The sequence below is a fragment of the Arabidopsis thaliana genome, assembly GCF_000001735.4.
Source record: "Arabidopsis thaliana chromosome 1 sequence".
NCBI lineage: Eukaryota > Viridiplantae > Streptophyta > Magnoliopsida > Brassicales > Brassicaceae > Arabidopsis > Arabidopsis thaliana.
Window position 1 is genome coordinate 4,922,940 of NC_003070.9, and position 19,528 is coordinate 4,942,467.

General features: G+C 37.2%; 6 protein-coding genes across 8 annotated transcripts; 2 read left to right on the forward strand and 4 right to left on the reverse strand.

The window, feature by feature from the left end:
- The first annotated feature begins 1,097 nt into the window (after positions 1-1,097).
- On the forward strand, positions 1,098-3,975 carry AT1G14390 (Leucine-rich repeat protein kinase family protein). Its single transcript, NM_001332118.1, has 5 exons — positions 1,098-2,583; positions 2,660-2,781; positions 2,861-3,107; positions 3,188-3,381; positions 3,478-3,975. Exons 1-5 carry the CDS (start codon positions 1,338-1,340, stop codon positions 3,853-3,855), a joined length of 2,187 nt encoding a protein of 728 aa, NP_001319002.1. The 5' UTR covers positions 1,098-1,337; the 3' UTR covers positions 3,856-3,975.
- Positions 3,547-5,873, reverse strand: UBC1 (ubiquitin carrier protein 1). Of its 2 annotated transcripts, none has more exons than NM_101307.5 (6): positions 5,511-5,873; positions 5,073-5,209; positions 4,951-4,976; positions 4,765-4,854; positions 4,579-4,667; positions 3,547-4,483 (listed from the first exon to the last, which is right to left on the reverse strand). In NM_101307.5, the coding sequence occupies exons 2-6, from the start codon at positions 5,195-5,197 to the stop codon at positions 4,355-4,357; spliced, it is 459 nt and encodes a 152-aa protein (NP_563951.1). In that variant the 5' UTR covers positions 5,198-5,209; positions 5,511-5,873; the 3' UTR covers positions 3,547-4,354. The 2 variants fall into 2 exon arrangements, with proteins under 2 accessions (NP_563951.1, NP_973825.1); NM_202096.2 differs by having other exon boundaries at positions 4,072-4,483; positions 5,073-5,205; positions 5,511-5,594.
- A 108-nt stretch (positions 5,874-5,981) lies between these two features.
- On the reverse strand, positions 5,982-8,141 carry WHY1 (ssDNA-binding transcriptional regulator). Its single transcript, NM_101308.4, has 7 exons — positions 7,652-8,141; positions 7,352-7,452; positions 7,167-7,259; positions 6,939-7,033; positions 6,786-6,859; positions 6,624-6,712; positions 5,982-6,532 (listed from the first exon to the last, which is right to left on the reverse strand). Exons 1-7 carry the CDS (start codon positions 7,869-7,871, stop codon positions 6,413-6,415), a joined length of 792 nt encoding a protein of 263 aa, NP_172893.1. The 5' UTR covers positions 7,872-8,141; the 3' UTR covers positions 5,982-6,412.
- A 404-nt stretch (positions 8,142-8,545) lies between these two features.
- On the reverse strand, positions 8,546-10,723 carry AT59 (Pectate lyase family protein). Its single transcript, NM_101309.5, has 3 exons — positions 10,258-10,723; positions 9,485-10,172; positions 8,546-9,387 (listed from the first exon to the last, which is right to left on the reverse strand). The coding sequence occupies exons 1-3, from the start codon at positions 10,464-10,466 to the stop codon at positions 8,905-8,907; spliced, it is 1,380 nt and encodes a 459-aa protein (NP_172894.1). The 5' UTR covers positions 10,467-10,723; the 3' UTR covers positions 8,546-8,904.
- A 457-nt stretch (positions 10,724-11,180) lies between these two features.
- On the forward strand, positions 11,181-13,255 carry AT1G14430 (glyoxal oxidase-related protein). The gene has a single exon (NM_101310.4). The coding sequence runs from the start codon at positions 11,420-11,422 to the stop codon at positions 13,112-13,114; it is 1,695 nt and encodes a 564-aa protein (NP_172895.2). The 5' UTR covers positions 11,181-11,419; the 3' UTR covers positions 13,115-13,255.
- A 2,559-nt stretch (positions 13,256-15,814) lies between these two features.
- On the reverse strand, positions 15,815-18,393 carry HB31 (homeobox protein 31). 2 transcript variants are annotated; one of them, NM_101311.6, is made up of 2 exons: positions 17,662-18,393; positions 15,815-17,158 (listed from the first exon to the last, which is right to left on the reverse strand). In NM_101311.6, the coding sequence occupies exon 2, from the start codon at positions 17,073-17,075 to the stop codon at positions 16,137-16,139; it is 939 nt and encodes a 312-aa protein (NP_172896.1). In that variant the 5' UTR covers positions 17,076-17,158; positions 17,662-18,393; the 3' UTR covers positions 15,815-16,136. The 2 variants fall into 2 exon arrangements, with proteins under 2 accessions (NP_172896.1, NP_973826.1); NM_202097.1 differs by having other exon boundaries at positions 15,939-17,154; positions 17,662-17,756.
- Positions 18,394-19,528: the final 1,135 nt, after the last annotated feature.

The following is a 19,528-nucleotide window of genomic DNA, read 5'->3' on the forward strand; positions in this document are numbered from 1 at the left end:
ACATTTGTTAGAATCTCAACACTTTCCAAACACACGAAAACAAAATGACACTCATTTCTCACCGACAATAGTGATGAAAATATATCATGGCCGAACTAATTGGTAGTATTATTAGTTTGAGATTGGTATTTTTTGTAACAGTTTGATATTGAATTGTTGATTGATGACCACGAGAAAAAAGAAGTACGATTTATATCATTTGTTGGTTTACTGTATATAGATGATCATTTGGTGTCCTTCTGGTTTCGAGAAAAACAACAAGTGGTTAAAAGTGTAGTTCGAGAAAAAGATTTGGTTAGGACATGTAATTCTTTATTTGAGCTTTTAATCCAACGAACGGGGTTAGATTTTCCTTGCGACGGTGGCTTTGGATGATCCTTAACGGCACGATCTGATCATTACATATTTACATTGACGAAAGAGCACGTGTAAAAAAACTCGTTCACTGGTCTGGTTGACTTTTATTACATACTGTCTGGTCGCTATATATCTATCAAATCTCTATGCATTAACAATTAATGCAACGTTGCTCATTAATTAAGTATGTATTTTTTGTTATTTTACAAGTAGTATTGATATTACAGGAGTTAAAATGTTATAAAAGAAACTACAAACATTTATTCGTAAGTTTATTCATTTATATTTTTTAAAAAATTGGTAAAGATGAAAGAATTTACCTTGGGGAAGAGATCAACGGATTTCGAGAGAAGTACTACTACACAACATTTATTCGTCAAACATGTATGTATTTGTATGTTTATGCATGTATTATGTATCAAATAAATGCATGTTATATGAGTAATAAAGAAAGGTCTTCTGACCATAACAGAGAAATTAATTAAGAACCAGTTGAAGTAAATAAATAACTCTAAATTGTGGAAATTTTAGATCAAAAGTAGATAAATAGTCAGATATTTCATGTGGATTTTACGTATTTTAAGGATCTAATTCATTTTATGCTTTTAAAAAATTTCATTCACTTTCTTCGAAGCAGTAAAACAGTCTGTCAATGTGAAACTTATGAACAATCAACATAAGAAACAAAAATTAAACAAAATTTGTATTTATTGTCTTCTTCTCAGCAGAACTTCTCTCCACTTAATTTTGTTTCTTGCTCTGTCCCAAAAACATTGTTTCATTTTTTTATCTCCCAATTTCCCTAGAAAATCTGCTTCCGATCTAAAAAAATCTCTAGAATTTATGTACAAAACACCATTTTTTTAGACTACTAAACAAATACTAACACTAATCTCGGCTACAATAACAGAAAGACCTTCTGTTCCTTAAGCCACAATAACATCTTTCTTTCTAATTTCTCTGTAATTCTTCCTGAGAGAATGCATAGTTCCTCTAAAAGCCAGGCCTTTTCTCTCACTTTTCTTCTCTTTCTTTTTCTTCTGCCATCAGTCTCAGAATCACAGCTAATATCAAGTGAATCAAGAACTCTATTAGAAATCCAAAAGCATTTACAATATCCACCAACTCTTCGATCATGGAGCAACTGGACCAATTTCTGCTACCTCCCTTCTTCTCCTTCTTTCAAAATCCTCTGTTTCAATGGTCATGTAACTGAATTAACCGTCACGGGGAACAGAACCGTTAAGCTCCCCGGAAGATTCTCAAGCGACTCACTATTCACTGTTCTTACAAAACTCTCAAACTTAAAGACATTGTCTCTGGTCTCTCTTGGCATCTCTGGTCCTCTCCCTTCACAGATCATCAGGTTATCTTCATCTCTTCAATCTCTGAATCTCAGTTCTAATTTCATCTCTGGGAATATTCCTAAAGAGATCTCGTCGTTGAAGAATCTGAGAAGTCTTGTTCTAGCGAACAATTTGTTTAACGGAAGTGTTCCTGATCTCAGAGGATTGTCGAATCTTCAAGAGCTGAATTTAGGCGGTAATAAACTCGGTCCTGAAGTTGTTCCTTCACTTGCAAGTAACTTGATTACTATTTCATTGAAGAACAACTCTTTTGGATCAAAGATTCCAGAACAGATCAAGAAGCTGAATAAGCTTCAGAGCTTAGATCTTTCCTCCAACAAGTTCACTGGCTCAATCCCAAGATTCCTGCTTTCGCTTCCTTCGCTTCAGAATCTAAGTTTAGCACAAAACTTGCTGAGTGGATCACTTCCAAATTCATCGTTGTGCAACTCCAAGCTTAGAATTTTAGATGTTTCTCGGAATCTTCTGACTGGGAAGCTTCCATCTTGCTTCTCTTCCAAGAAACAGACAGTACTGCTCTTCACATTCAATTGCTTGTCTATAAATGGTTCTCCTTCTGCAAAGTATCAGCGTCCAGTTACCTTCTGTGAAAACGAAGCAAAGCAAGCAGTAGCTGCTGTGAAGTCTGACACTAAAGATAAAGAAAGGAAAGAAGAAGATACAGGAATCGAACTTGGATTGGTGATTGGCATTATCATCGGTGTGATCCTCGTTTCAGCGGTTTTAGCTGGCTTGGTTTTGGTTAGGATGAGAAAATCAAGATCAAAAGAAGAGCCTTTGGAAGCAAACAACGTCGATCAGGTCACTGTTTGCAGCAACACCACCAGGTCCACCACATCAAAGACAGTACCAGATCTAAGTAGGCTATTACTTTGAAATCTTGAATCAAGTTTTCACACCCATTAACCTAACTAGCTTGATTTTTTCAAATGCAGGACGTGTACCGCAAACCATGAGATCCGCGGTGATTGGACTATCACCATACCGAGTTTTCTCTTTGGAGGAACTGGAAGAAGCAACCAACAATTTTGATGCAGAGAATCTCTGTGGAGAACAGGTAAAGGAAAATGTAAATAAGACATGATTTAAAATTGATCCGAGTGTCTAACTAATCGATATATCTAATTTCAAAACAGCTGTACAAAGGTTGTCTTAGAGAAGGCATAGCAGTGACAGTGAGGTGTATTAAGCTGAAACAGAAGAATTCAACACAGAATTTAGCTCAACAAATGGAAGTTTTATCAAAGCTAAGGCATATGCATTTGGTCAGTGTTCTTGGACACTGCATTGGTACTTATCAAGATCATCATCCTTATGCCGGAAGCACTATTTTCATTGTCCAAGAATATATCTCTAACGGGTCTTTGAGGGATTACCTCACCGGTAATACTTGAAAAAGATTATCGATTTCAAGAACTTATATTTTTGTTGGGAAACTAATTATTTGGAAATGTTTTTGGCAGATTGGAGAAAGAAAGAGGTGTTGAAATGGCCTCAGAGAATGTCGATAGCGATTGGAGTTGCTCGAGGAATACAGTTCTTGCACACAGGAGTGGCACCAGGAATATTTGGGAACAATTTGGAAATAGAGAATGTTTTACTTGATGAAACACTCACTGTAAAACTCAGTGGTTATAGTATTCCTTTACCATCCAAGGTATATAAACAAACCAGATATAATATAATCAGGATATAGCTTCTAATCTTCAGTTTAACCTCTCATGAAATATATAACCTTCTGGGGGAATTTCAGGTTGGAGCGGAGAGCCCTAGTAATGAAGATGGAGAGAAAGAAGATGTGTACCAGTTTGGAGTGATACTAATTCAGATCATCACAGGCAAAGTAATAGCAGCTGCATCTTCAGAGTTGGGGAGCTTGAAGCTTCAGCTGGAGAACAGTTTGAGAGACGAACCATCGGTGTTGCGTAGCTTGGCAGATCCGTGTGTGAGAGGAACATATGCATACGAGTCATTGAGAACCACAGTAGAGTTTGCCATTAACTGTCTTTGTGAAGATCAGAGGAAGCGGCCATCGATAGAGGATGTTGTATGGAATCTGCAGTACACAATTCAAGTGCAACAAGGATGGACAAGCAGTGAGAACCTCGGGCTTGGTGGTTCAGAACTATAGAAGAGAAATATAAAATCACCATCCTTGAAGAACATAGAGAAACTGATCAATGTCAAATTCAAGGCCTATATGAGAATACATAAAGTTGAACCTACTAATACTTAAGGTACTTACGAGTCTCATGTGAAGCTTCAGATTTTGGTGTAGAAATTGGATTAGCGTCACAAAGAAAGCAATGCAATTGTTAAGGCAATGAAAGGGTGTAACAGAAGGATAAGGCCACAAACCCTTAAATAAAATATCGCAACTTTGTGGAATTTGGGTACAAAGTTGTTTTTTGTAGCTAGCAAGTAAATCGTAATACATATATACACAAAAGTGAATAATTCAGATGGTTTGGTACAAAGTTGTTTTTTTAAGGATGTTGGGTTACATCAAAGCATGGAATCACTTAAATAGTTTTGGAAACACAAGACATGAATGAAAAGAGAAGAAAGCTGTTGCTGAATCGTGATTGAGAGAAAGTAGAGAGAGCTACAACGCTTACAACAAACTACTACTAGTCAGCAGTCCAGCTTTGCTCAACAACATCACGCACTCTCCTGTTGTACTCGCGCTTGCTTTCGCTGTACATCCGAGCAGCTTCCGAGTTTGCAGGAGAATTCGGATTAGGGTCACAGAGCAAGGACTGCAATAACAAAGGGAAAAACGGATTAGAGAAGAAGAAAGCAATTCAAGCTTTTAAGGGCATCAAGAGATGTTCATATGGCATTTTGAATTCACCTGGATGGAGGTAAGTATAGCAGCAACATCATAGATTGGACTCCACTGGTTTTGTAGAATGTCCAAGCAGATACTCCCATCTGCATAAACTACACAACGAATAGAGCAGAAGAACGTTAATTGGAGGCAAAAGCTGAACATCAACCAGGTGGATAGAAAATCCAATGTTGTATCTCTATAACTTACTATTAGGATGAAACATCCGTGACACAAACCGAACTGTTGGTGGTTTATTGGGATAATCTTCAGAGAACTGCAGTGAGAGTTTGAAAGTACCTGAACAGCATCAAGAAAGAGACATAAGAACACCACTACAACGATCCCAAAAATTTATGCTTCTTGTCAAAATGCAATAACATATCATAACCATACCTCCATCCCATGGTGTGTCATCAGGCCTACAAATTTAGAAACAAAAAGGTCTAAGTAAGTACAGAAATGACAAAAGTTTCAGAAATATTTAGCCAGTATCTAAAGGTACTTGTTCCCATTACCCAAATATGACAGCATTCCAGAGCATAATGTTGTTGTCCTGTGGAGCACCACTAATACCCGCAGGTGGGTCTTGCTGCAACCTCTTGAAATCCCTCATTAACCTCTTCCTTGCTGGCGTCGACATCCTCCTTTCTTTCTAATAAACAAAACCCACCAAATATTCATCACCTTTTAAGGTCTCGAACCTCTATCAATCTAGAAATTACTACTAACGATTTACGTATGCTAAAGTTGCTAACTTTGTACTAGATTCGAATCTTCCTAACAAGTCTACGACCTATGATTAGCTTAGAAGAAACATATAAGGCTTGAACCTAGAAACAGCTTAAGATCGCATCAATTCACCAAAATAGCCACACACAAATGATAAGATGAAAGTAAAATCAACGGATCCAGTAAACAAACATAGAAGAACAGAGATCGGATGAAAATGGTACCGTGGAAACAGATCTCGTTGTTGAGGTAAAGATCGCGGAGAGAAGAGGTCGTCAAACAAACATATGTGTTCAGCGGTGTTGACCGCCGGTAATCAGAGAAAGTTTTCCGATCGATTCAGGTCGGCGATTCTCAATATCACCGTGCGATGAGAGAAATGGGTAAAAAAAATCAATAATTTGGGAAGAGATCGTATAAGTGATGAATGAATGATCTTCTAGAAGCTTGGCTCCTCTCTGACATATCTGTAAAGTTGGATTCGCTTTGCCCTTTGGACGACCGAGCGAGTGGTTGGTTTGTTCCTAACCGGAATTAAACCGTTTAGGGCAATCTACACTTTAACCGGGAGATTAGTGTTAGTTAACATACAACGATGACATGTAATCTTTTTTATGTAAATCTTCAGATGACAAATTAGAGTACTTTTCTTAATGTAGCGTAAACTATATATTTCTAATAAACCAATATAAACCATTGTACCACTAACCGGACTAAAATCCAGACCCAAACCACAAGAGTAGAGTAGAGTGATGTTTTTGTTACTAGAGAGAAATGTTTTTGTGGTATGTCTTGTTTCTCCAATCTCTCTAGACAAACCAATTCATCTTCAAGCCTCGTCTCAAAGCCTAGGCATTTGGATCATACTAGCTCGTACTCAGACTTCAAATTGAGATTTGCTCTTAAATCAAAAACAACTAAGATCAGACTGATGTTTTGAGATACAACCGCTTACCACGAAATGATATGTGGCTTTTGAACATTTGGTCAAAAGGACGAAAAAATAAACTACTTTTAGTCTCTTCTGCTACCTACGAACATATATCAATCCTGACGAAACCTATCAGCAAAACAAAAAGGGTAGGATGATCTCTGATATATGTTCCTGTTATGGCCCTAAGATTCATCATCTATTCCATTCATAGTCTCCTCCATAGTTAGGCGAAGCGTTGTTCACACGGCTTGTCTCTTCTGGTTTGATGGAGTTTGCAAATGCATGCCAGCCTATAAGGTAAGGCAAGACAAACTTGCAATATAGAAGAAAAAAAGGAGTTTAGTAATGTTTCTTTGAAAGTTCATGCCGGTAATGTTAAAGATGAGATATTTTCTGATCTTACATTGAATGCAGAGATAAGAACAGCAAACTCTGCTCGAGTAATTGGTATGTAAATGCTCTCATCCACATTCACAAGCTTGTTTTGAACACCTAATATATACACGGAGATCGTTAGAGACTATCCTTTTTGACAAGAATCAAGAAGAAGATTAAATTTACTTACTTAGGTTGAAGAAATGACCAGAACCATCTGGGAGAGGCTCAACTTTCAACACTTTCCTTACTTTTCCCTCATCACTACATACAACAAACAAACCGATCAGGAGCAATATAATAAGAATACAACCAATATTATCAGTGTAATGATGCTTTTTACCTTTTCCCCTTGAATGGATCATGGAAGAATTCACAAGATTCCCTCGGGCCTAGGCTAACTAGAGTTCCAATTTCTGTAACAGACAATGAGAACACCTGCAATTTTGACATGAAGCTTTACCAAATTCATAATAGAAAAAAGACTGCCTTTTAACACCAAATCCAGTCAAATGGTCTTAACAAAGTTACAGCTCAAGGATCATCTGAAGTTAAAGAGATAAAACCAAACCTGTTTCTTGCTCCAATCATATTGTCGTACACCAGCAGAAGGAGCAAACTGGAGCAATAAGAAACCATCTTTTGACAACTTGAAAGCTCCAGACTGCAGAAAAACAACAGAAATCAAATGGAAAACTCAAAGCATGATTATTCAGTTAGAGCTCTTTGATCTTTAATTTTGGGATAGAGACTTACGTCTAAAGCCACAAACTCTGGTGCTCTTGGGTCCACTGTTAACGCAGCTTTCCCTTTGTATATCGAATGACCCACGTAAAATCTAGCAGGCAATCCTTCAGCTATCAAATCGAAACAAAGAACACAAGTAAACATCACCTACGAGCTCCATCTATAGATATAAAAAGAGTTCTCTTTTTGGATTTCAAGCTTCAAGGTTACAAATTTCTCGTAATTAAGAGTACCCTTTTGTGTTTTTAAGCTTCCAATTTCTTAATTAAGCAAGCTAAAACCCTAAAGTAACCAAGTGAGATGGCTTACCAGGTGAAGGAGAAGAAGAAGAGTCACCGAACCTCTGCTTCTCGAAGTAATCCGTCTGGCGAGACTTAACCGAGAAGAGCTTCACCGTCTTCGTCGTCGGTTTCAAGGCGAATCCATGCCGTTTCACTGCAAAACCTCCGGTGACGAGTACTGAAGACGAAGAGAGAAAGCGAGGATTGGAGTTGACCGCCATTAGAGGAGTCGATAAGAGTTGCGACATCGCTTTGTGTTTGTTCCCTCTCAGTCAATGTAGTGTGTCTTCTCTGCGAATTACGATGGAGGAGAGAAAAAGGCGCTTCCTTTACACACTCAGAGACTCGAGACTCGAGAGAGATGACGAGACAAAGAAAGTGATAACTTTTCGTTAATTCGTTTCTACAGCTTTATTTCTTCAAAAATTACAAATAGACCCAAATTTTATAAATTTTGTTGGAATATTGAGAGAAAGAAGAAACAGAGTAAGAGATAATATCTCTTCTCCTTAGAGAAGACAAAAGAACGAAAGAGAAACTTTTATTGAACTGAAACTTGTCTATATACATCTGCAGGCACATACAAGGTCGTTTGTCTATGTACCTCTGCATTAATAGGTCTAGAAAACGCTACTACATGCGAAGTTTTCGATTTTAGGACCAACGATTGGCCCGACCAAGTGATAAGACATGAGACAAAATATGTTCCATAGATCTATATACAATTGGACTTGGCTATGCTGTCTCAACAAGAACACTGTTGACACTTGACTTCGAAACCAATTCATATGATTATGCTTTCTGGAATAAATCCATATCTACTGGATTTGTTCTCTGTTATTTCCCAAGTTTGGTCTCTATTCAGTAATTTGATTATTGTCAATGCATATTGTAATATTTGCTTCTTCCATCAACAGTTTGTTGGTCAAATTTTGCAACTCTTCAAGATATTGTTTTGGTCCATATAGCTAATAACATTCGAGACAAGATAAGAGAGCTAATTGATGAAAGTATTACGAGGAGATTGTATAATTAGTATAAAGATCTAAGGTATTTTGATTTTCTCATTTTTCCGTAGAAAAAGGAACCTGGATCCTATTAAGAATAATAATCCGAAAACTGCGCATTATATATGCAGTCTTAGTTACAAAACACCATTCATAGAAAAACATTCTCTTTCGTTTTCTCTCCTCTCTCTCCATATTGTTTTTCTTGAACAACAAGCAAAAACAGGGCAAAAGCTTTGGCTGTTTGTTGGAAGGGGGCAAAATGGTTATGTAATCAGCAAGCTTCACCAAGTTTGCAGCCAAGTACTCCTGCATCCATGGTAAGTTTCCGGACCATCGTTCCCGGTTTAGGTCGAATTGTAAACTTGTTTGGGAGCGGGGTTTTCGGTTTAGAGCTCCACGCATTTGCTTTTCCGGATTGCACAAAATAAGCTCCGTTGAGAAAGTAATCTCCTTCTGATTGCCAATTCCAAGATTTCCATTCACCGTATGGTGTGTACTCTCTTTTTGTAATCTGTTTGGCTTCTTCATTAGGAGGAGCAATGAAACGATTGCCTTGACTAATAATTGTAGGGTTCATGTTCCCACCAATTGCATACATTTCCCAATGTGTGTAGTCATTGTTCACCACATGTATCGTTCCGTATCTGCAACGAGGCATTCTCTGTTCCAATCGCTTACCGAAGTGGTTAAACGCAACCGTTATCTGCATTTTCTTGTCGATCACGTGTTCGTCCCTCGCCCCAAACAACATCACCTGTTCTCTCACAAAATTTAAAACAAGACTCTAAATTAGAGGTCTTGATTGTTTCATATGCAACTTCACATGAGCGAAAACAAAGGAATCTTTTTACCTCTTGGTGGTCGGTGAAATGACTGTTGGAAATAGTTACAGCAGTGGAGCCGTCAATAGCATCGATCATACCATCTGCACATCTTGTCATTGAGACATGGTCGATCCAAATATTGGTTGCTCCAAACAAACTGATTCCATCACCATCACTTTTTGTCCTAAGCCCTATGTGAGCCTCAGAGTCTCTGATCAACCCACCGTTCCCAGGAACAATGTGCTTGACATAAATATTGTGAATGATCACATTATTCACAAATTGCAACGTTAATCCAGCACCTTCCATGATGTAAACCCTAGCTCCTCTTCCATCGATTGTTTTGTCGCTCGTTATCATCAGTTCTTGTTGCAGTTTTATGATCATGCTTCTTGCGAATATGATCCAAAGCGGTCCGTCTCGAGTCACTGCATGCCTTAACGTTCCTGGTTTAGGGTTGATAAGATCGTTGTCAGACGCGTCTTTGACGACGTATATCGGTCCGTCTTTTCCTCCGGTGGTTCTCCGGCCGAATCCGAGCACACAGTCGGCTAGTTTCTTCCGGTTATTAGCCCAGTTACGATCGCATCGCCAGCAGTTGTCTATCGGGTTATAAGCTAGGCATTTTCCGCTGCTTTTGTGCGTTTTACGACCACTTCTCACCTGAGTAAGCTCTCTCCTTGTATCGTTCCTTGATTCCGATGCATCCACTGCTCTGTTAAAAAAAATAAAAAGTGTTTAATTAGTACTTGTTTAGGAAGTTAGGTTAAACATTTGACCTAACAAAGACAAAAACTCACATATTGACATGGTAATTAAAATGGTTGGTGACGTTAAGTGGATGAGGATCGTAAGAGCCGATGGTTTGTTTCAATGCATCACTTTGTCGTTGCGTCCAGTAGCTATCAAAGACAGCAACATTGCCTCGAACCTGTGGGGCCACTATAGCTAAGAACGAAGAGAAGAAAACGAAAACATAGCCGCCAAGATTCAAGAAAGCTGCTGCCATTTTAAATATATTGCAAATGCAGAGACCAAAGCCTGTGAACTTTATATTTTCCCGGCAAAACCTCAAACGGAGGTTGTTGTTTCAGATAGGCCTGCCGGGATTAAAAGATTAAAGATTTGAATCACCTGATTGCTTTAATAACCAGGAACTGGGGAGAGAGAAAAGGAGATGAGAAGAGTCAATAGAGGATTGAGAATTAACATAGATTAGACAACCATTGATTTAAATCTCTATGGTCATTTCTCCAAAAAACCCAATTATAGATTTTGGATGCCTTTGTTTAATCCTTCTTTTCTGGATATTTTCAGTTATTTTTGCCTTGATCTAATATTATTTTTACTGAGATAATTACCCAATAGCACCTTTAAAACTTGAGGTAACTATTTTTGTATTTACTTAATTAATCATACATACTACATATGATTATTAAACGTAGTATATATCAAGTCTCTAGGTCTATTGAAAATAATTATCATACAAGTAATTAAAAAAATTCCCCATGGGGTCAGAAGCTAATTAATGGCGGGACTCTCTGTTCCCCCAAAAGAATTTGAAGACATGACTATAAAAAAAAAAGAATGAAACAATTTTATTTTGGACTCCTGATCTGTGAAAGACTGAAACAGTTCATACGCAAACTGATATAAAATCCAAAATGTTATCTCTAAGAATATGGTCCGTGATCAATAATACAGATCTAAAATTCACCAACTTATATGCAAATTGCAAAATGCAATAAATAAATCTTGACCATATGTTACAAATCTACCAGATCATTATGTACAGAGAGCACTGCGAGTCTTGATCACACATTTCACCAGAAAAGTAAAACAATACAACACCATAAATGTTTCTTCTCCTACCGATTTCAAGAAAGACACTAATAATTACTCAAAGAAGCTTTAAATGTTAAATCTCTTTCACCGGAGAAAGAAGATTCTTAGCTGAAAATAATGACGCAAGAAAGATTCAAGAACAACCTTAACGCCGTCGTGATATCATTCTTCTTCTTCTTCCTCTGTTCCACGTCGGATTTGCTCCTTCCACGTTCACCGTTAGCTATTCTCACCGGCGGGAGGTGGGATCTTCTGCAGCCGAGTGTAGGTATATCCGCAATGCACATGCAGCTTCTACACAACAACAAAGTCGTCATCTTTGACCGTACGGATTATGGACCTTCGAATGTTTCTCTCCCTTCTCAAACCTGCCAAAACGCCACCGTTTTTGACTGCTCTGCTCATTCAATACTATACGACGTCGCTTCAAATACCTTTCGCCCACTTACACTACGTTACGACACGTGGTGCTCTTCCGGTTCTTTAAACGCTTCCGGTTCTTTAATCCAAACCGGCGGTTATGGCAACGGCGAAAGAACTGTACGGGTTTTCACACCTTGCGACGGAGGAGTTGGAAGCGTTTCGTGTGATTGGATTGAGAACAGAGCGTATCTCTCCTCTCGCCGGTGGTATTCCACCAATCAGATTCTTCCCGATGGTCGGATTATCATCGTCGGCGGAAGAAGAGCTTTCAACTACGAGTTTTACCCCAAGGATCCGGGAGAATCCGTTTTCAATCTCAGATTCTTGGCGGAGACGAGAGATCCGAATGAAGAAAACAATCTTTATCCGTTTCTTCATCTTCTCCCCGACGGTAATCTCTTCATCTTCGCCAATCGGAGATCGATTTTGTTCGATTTCGTCAATCACCGAATCATCAAGGAGTTTCCACAGATTCCCGGCGGCGATAAACGGAATTATCCCAGCACTGGCTCCTCCGTGCTCCTCCCTCTCTTTCTCACCGGAGACATTAACAGAACGAAGATAACTGCTGAGGTTATGGTATGCGGCGGTGCTCCGCCGGGAGCGTTCTTCAAAGCGGCGAGGACGATTCCTAAAATCTTCGTCGCGGGATCACGCACGTGTGGGAGATTGAAAGTGACCGACCCGGATCCGAAATGGGTCATGGAGCAAATGCCATCGCCACGTGTCATGTCTGATATGTTACTGTTACCAAACGGTGACGTTTTGATCATTAACGGTGCTGCTAACGGAACCGCTGGTTGGGAAGACGCGACGAACGCTGTTCTCAACCCGATTTTATACTTACCCGAGGAGCCTGACCAGACCCGGAGATTCGAAATTCTCACCCCGACTCGAATCCCTAGAATGTACCATTCGGCGTCTCTTCTTCTGTCAGACGGCAGAGTCTTAGTCGGAGGAAGCAATCCTCATCGAAATTACAATTTCACGGCGAGGCCGTACCCAACGGAGCTCAGCCTCGAGGCTTATCTCCCGCGTTACCTGGATCCACAGTACGCACGTGTGAGACCGACGATCATCACGGTGGAGCTCGCCGGGAATATGTTGTACGGTCAGGCTTTTGCCGTAACGTTCGCGATTCCGGCATTCGGAATGTTCGACGGAGGGGTATCGGTGAGGCTCGTGGCGCCGTCGTTCAGCACTCACTCAACGGCGATGAACCAGAGGTTGTTGGTTTTGCGCGTCAGGCGCGTGAGTCAGTTATCTGTTTTCGCTTATAAAGCTGACGTGGACGGGCCTACTAACTCCTACGTGGCACCACCTGGGTATTATATGATGTTCGTGGTTCACCGTGGAATTCCGAGTGTAGCTGTTTGGGTTAAGATTTAAAGCAATCCTTTTATTATTTCATTAGTTTTTTGATTGATTTTTTGAAGAATTGTAGTTAAAAAAAATAAAAAATTGGTGAAAGTTAGTTAATAAAAAAAAAGGAAATTTCGGTTAAGACCCCTACTCCTCGGGAGAAGATATTTGATTTTGTTTGTCCTAGTAGTTGTGATGGTTTGATATGCTTCTACAATCTTTATAAATCGGGTATTGTAGTCAATCCAGCCACTAGATGGCATCGAAGTTTTCCTCCACCTAGGTATAAACAAGTCATTCTCGACAAATCTTCTAGTGAATATAGTAGTGTCTTTCCTTTGCCTTTGCTTGGATTCGGCAAAGACATCATCAATGGCACATACAAGCCGGTTTGCTTATATAATTCACTAGAAAGAGGACTAAGAAACGCTACTACGTGTGAAGTTTTCGACTTTAGGACCAATGTTTGGAAGTATATTACCCCTTCTTCTCCTTACCGGATCATTGCTTTCCATGATCCTGTGTACGTAGATGGGTCGCTGCATTGGTTCACCGAATGCAAAGAAATCAAAGTTCTATCTCTAGATCTTCATACCGAGACTTTTCAAGTAATCTCCAAAGTTCCTTTTGACATTGCAAATTGTGACAACATTGCCATGTGCAACTTGGATAACCGCTTGTGCATATCCGAGAACAAGTGGCCTGACCAAGTGGTATGGTCGTTTGATTCATGCAACAAGAAATGGCACAAAATGTTTACGTTAGATCTGAATATATTTTCTCATGGGTTTGGGAAGCACTTTTTGGCAGTCTCACCAGTAGCAGTTTTGGAAAAGAAGAAGAAAAATGGTAAGTTATTGTTATCTTCTAATCTAATATATAAGCAACAAATGGTGGTACATGATCCCGAAACCAAATCTTATGATTTTGTTTTCAAGAGTAAGAATTCTGGAAATCATGTTTGTTATTTCGAGAGTCTAGTCTCTATTTTATAAATAGATAGATCATTTTAGCTATATTTTTCCTAGTTTTTTTTTGGGGGGGTTTATATTCATGAAAATTGTAATTTCAAAAAGTTTAAATTATTGTTGGCATTTTCTGATCTATTAATTGCTTCTACATCATACATTGTAATTCATAGATTTTGTTTTTCTACGAAGTTAATACGCAATTGTACTTTTTGGAAGAAAACTAATGTTCTGTTTTCAATTGAACTTCAAACCATTCTGGCCAAAAAGGCTTCTCCAAACTCGCGTGGCATTTTTAGTTCCATTGAAGGTTTTGAAAATTTACGTTGCCTTGTTGACACATATACTTTGTAAACAAAATACTAAAACTCTTAGGTTAATTAGAAGGTTTTCTTAATGACCAGTGAGTTCAAGGTTTTATGACCATCCATAAATTTTTTCTAATCATATCAAAGAGATCATAACAGGTAAATAACATTTGTGAGTAATTTGTTTTCTGAAAGATTCAGAACTGAGGTATAATGTCTATGAGATCTGAGTATATTTAAAATCAATCTTATATGATCCACATCTCTTTAAAATGATAATTAAAAGTTTAACAAATATCAAATCCCAATATTTTCAAAACATTTAATCTCTTAAACTCTACAAAGTTAAATCTCATGACCAAATATATACGCTTGACCTCAGAGGGTCTAACATAACAGTTGCAGATCTCTGTACTAATTCGGGCTCGATCGATCAGTCTTTATTGAAGCAATATATAGGATTGTTTTGCAGAGAAAATGTGATCAAAAAGCTAAGAGTAGGAACAAGAGGGGACCTTGTTTTCAGCTACATTAATGGAGTTTCCTTCACAAAAAGATAATAAATAGGGCTCAGAATCTCATATTTTCTTATTTATTGACACCCAAATAAATGTAATAGTGACGACTCTCCATCCTACACATTTAGTCCTTACTGATAAACTAAAAATTACTTGGCGTCAAAAATTAAGTGCACTATATAGTTCTTATACAAGATTGTAAAAAGTTATTATTTTTATTCTATGGTATTTCATAATCAAATTGTCAAACCAAAACTCAAAAATTGAACCGAATAGAACTCCGAAATGACATTCTCACAAAAAAATCGTTTGAAAGAAGACAACTGAATGAGTTGGATGAACGCATTAAAAAATAACACATTCGACGCATGATACCTGATTATTCTATACAGAAACCAAAGCAAATCGAAACATGTGAACAAAAAACATAACATCTAATTATACCACAAATCCTTTTATTTATGAAATGGCACATTACACGAATTATAGTATACCTAAAAAGGTGGAAATGTTATTTAATTCTTGAACATACGTGATAAACAAAGAGGGTTAATAAATGTGATCTCGCTTGTGACACCAACTACATATTTACTCAACCTTATACGTCACACACGAGAGGACATGACTTGCAACTCGTTAGTACACTTTTCACATCTCTGTTAGCAGAAATTATTATTTTATTTTCTTTCTTTAAATTTTGTTATTTTATTGTATGTGCAAGATTGTAATAAAGAATGTTTTGGCCTAAAGACACATCATTCTCCTAACTAGATAATACAATTTTTAAGCTAAGGCGTGAAGTTGTGGTCTCCATAAATACAGTATCCATTTTAGATACTCATACCGATTTCAGAAGTCATGTAGATGAGCTAGGGAAATACGTATATAGCTTATCTTGCATGCAGATTTTGTGAGCACAATGATCACGAACTGCGAAAAGTCTAATGATTCAAAATGATATGTAACCAAAGTAGATTTTCTTACATACCCAAAAGAAGAAGAAGAAGAAGAAAAATACGGCTGGTCATACATTTATTACAACAAGATTAATATATATAACTTCCAAATAAATAAAACACAACAAAGAGCAGAAAATTATATAAAATCCATGGGTTTAACGAGAGATAGCGAAATGAGCTTATATATATAAAATAAAACCAAACCAGCTAGAAGATAAAATTAAAACCCTAGTAGCTAACATAAAGATAACTAAATAATTATCAAAGATCATATAAAAATAACGTTATTAATTATATCATGGGACGATCTTAGTCATGTCGTTATTACCGGACAGATCAACATTGTTGAGATTGTTGATCTTTTCGTTGTCGTTGTCTTCGAGGTTAATGTTGTTCTTCTTGGAGAAATGGATCTTGTTGTTGTGCATCCAAACCTTAAGCACTCTTCTCTTCACTCCAATCTCTTCACAAAACCTTTGAACAACACAATCTTCTTGCCTTTGTATTTTCCACCCAACTTTCTCAGCAAAACTAAGCATCTTCTCCTTCTGTTCCGGCGTGAACTTTGTCCTGAACCTCTTCTTCTGGTTGTATGGCAGGTTTGGTAGCGATCTAGATGCGGTGGTTACGCCATCTTCCTCCATAAAGTCCTCGGACTCGGAGTTGTTATGCATGTACCGGTAGTTAGAGACTCCAATGGGCATGATCATTTGGTGTGGCATAGCTGATCTGATCTTTTGGTGGTTGAGCATGAGTTTTCGGTGTGGAGGGTGTTGGTGGTAAGGGGACATGGCGGTGGCTGCGAGTTCGCCTTCCACTTCTTTTCTATGGAAGTTCCTGTGGCAATTGCAAGCTGAGCAAGTGAGAGCCTCAATGGAGCCATCTTCACCACTTGGCATAAACTCTCCACACCCATCAGTAGCATTGCCTCCCATAGCTGCTGCATGGTTCTTGAGACACTCCTTGTACTTTATCATAGGCTTCTTGATGATAGCGTTGTAACCAACATGATGAGGATCTTGATGATGATGATGATCATAATTGTTGCCATGACCATTACCATGTAACGGCATTGGAGGTGGTTGAGTAGTATTGTTGTTGTTGTGAGTTGGAGGAGCAGAATTAGCAGCATGATGATCATGATGATGGATCATGTGACCATGACTACCACCACCACCAAATGTAGTGTTTAATGGGATGGGCATATCATGATCTTCTTGACTTGCAATTTCCATCTTTTTTAATTGGGTCTTCTTCAAAAACCTTTTGCTTTCTCTTTGCAAATTGTTTCTTGGTTTGGGGACAGAGGAGAGACTAGCTAAGAAGAAAACAAGACAATTGGAGGAAAATATTAGTAACTAATACCAAAATGATTAAACTATTAAAGGTGAATACTTTCTTGATTAAAATCTTAAGAAGTTTCCACTTTTTTAGAAACAACTCACGGAAAGCATTTTTCAAATAATTTTACTAAAAGAAACAACCAAAATTTACAAAACCCAAAATTATAGGACAAAACGAAAGAATACAAAAAAATGGTAATTAAGGAAAATAAAACTCTTATTGCAAGCCTGCGCAAACAAAAGCTGACAAACGCACTTCGAAAGAAGTCTTCTACTTCAATTCAAGTGGGAAATTTATTATCATGACCAGTAAGTAAAAAGAAAATAAATAACAACTGTTCTTTGATTACCAATCTCCTCTTCTCTCCTAATTTTGATGAGAAATTAACAAAAGATAGAGAGAGAGAGAAGTCAAAACTGGTTATGAAAGAAATTTGAATCAGGTTCTTGAACATTGAACTGAATTAGGAACACATACCTTCACAACTAAAAGTAGAAAATTACTTTGATATCTTAATATGCTTCCAAAGTTCAGAACTCTATTGAAGATATTGCCCTTAAGAGAGACAGAGAGAAGATTAGAGATATTAGGGTTTTGTAATGAAAGACTTTGAAGGAAGAGAGGAGACAAAGATTTGCATTTGTGTTTGGATGTGAAGGCAATGTCTTAAACTAAGAGAGTATTAGTAGTGAAAGCCTAAAGCCTAAAAGCAAGAGAGAGAAAAAAAAAACTAGATATTTTCAATTTTTCACTCTCTCCCTTCCCTCCCAGTGACAAATAGAAAACAACAGCATTTAATTATGTCAGTTTTGTTAGTGTATTTATATTGGTTACACAAATAAATATGGTTTCTATTTAACCTAACTATAATTAAAATGCCCCTAAAAAAAAAAGAAGATCAGAGAATTAGAGGGGAGAAACAAAGAAAATTAAAGGTCATGGGGTGATTGCTTTGCTTGCACTATCAGACATCAAAATTTACACAAGTTTTAGAGAGAGGACTGTGTCAGGGAGTGGTGGGCAGAGAGTAAGCAGTGAAACAAGCATAAAAGTCATAATAAATAAAATAACTTAAAACATTCATGAATCATGAGTAAACGAAGCTAATTGCAAAAGAAAAAAAAGGTATGTGTTCTGTATATTTGGGGTTATTTGTTTTGTTGACAGAAGTATTTTTCTGTATATTTTATTTTTGCAAAGAAGATAAACTTACTTTGGTTCACAAAGATATAGATAATTCATACGTCGTCTATAACTTGTAAAACTTTGGACTCTCGAGGTTGTCATGTCATGCATGTGAATTATATTATTAACCAGAAGTTATGGTCCTACAATATTTCTTGTATATTTTATTCTGTATAATAAAAAGCCGTAATTAATTAATATTATTCAATAAGTTTTTAATAAATGAAATCCTAACATTATCTTTTATTTTATGATGATAAATGTTTTTTCTTGCATGGATTAACATTTCTCACATCTGCATAGTATCCAAATTTTTTTTTTTTTACATCAGTGATAAAGTGAAAATATTGGATGATATAATACAGTTGATAAGATTTCTTTAAAATATATATACAGGCGAAATAAGATCCATCACACGTCATTCGAGGCCAAGATGAATTATTTAGTTCACATACACCACATATCGAACTATTATTATAAACTATATATATCGTAATTTGTAAAAACGTTTCTGTAATCTTTTATAAGTACTCTGGAGTTTTCAATCATATATCCAACCAATGAACCAACTAAAATTTCACCATACATAAAATTGCGGTAGCATGTAAAAAGGCAGTGTATTTACAGCTGTAGTTATAATTATGTACCCTCATAATTTTTGTAGTGAATTAGGAAGCATGGGCAAAAGGATCGAAAGTTATGTGTTCGTTTGACTATAAATAGGAAGTCGTGGTAAAACAGAGAATATTGCTTAACATTTCAGAATTACTGCTCTTAGCAGTAGTAGTAATCATGTCATACAACCATTTCAATTTGAAATTACGCTCGTTTAATGAACCATTTTTTTTGTTAATTTAACAAAGACATGAATCACTTTGTTCTTTACTTATCCCTATGGTCTTTAACTCTTTATCCTTTACTACACCAGATCACATATATGAGATACTTTATCTTTTAATTTCTTTCTTGTTTCTGTTTTGTTGTATCTTCTTCTGGTAACTTCTTGAAATCCCCAATTATATTTTTCATAATGATTATTTTTGTCAGTAAATCATAGATGACTAATGTATTAACTATACATTTATCATAGTGCATTTTGAAAATCACTCGGTCTGGCATAACTATTGGATGAGGAGTTGAGCTCAAAACTTTGGATATA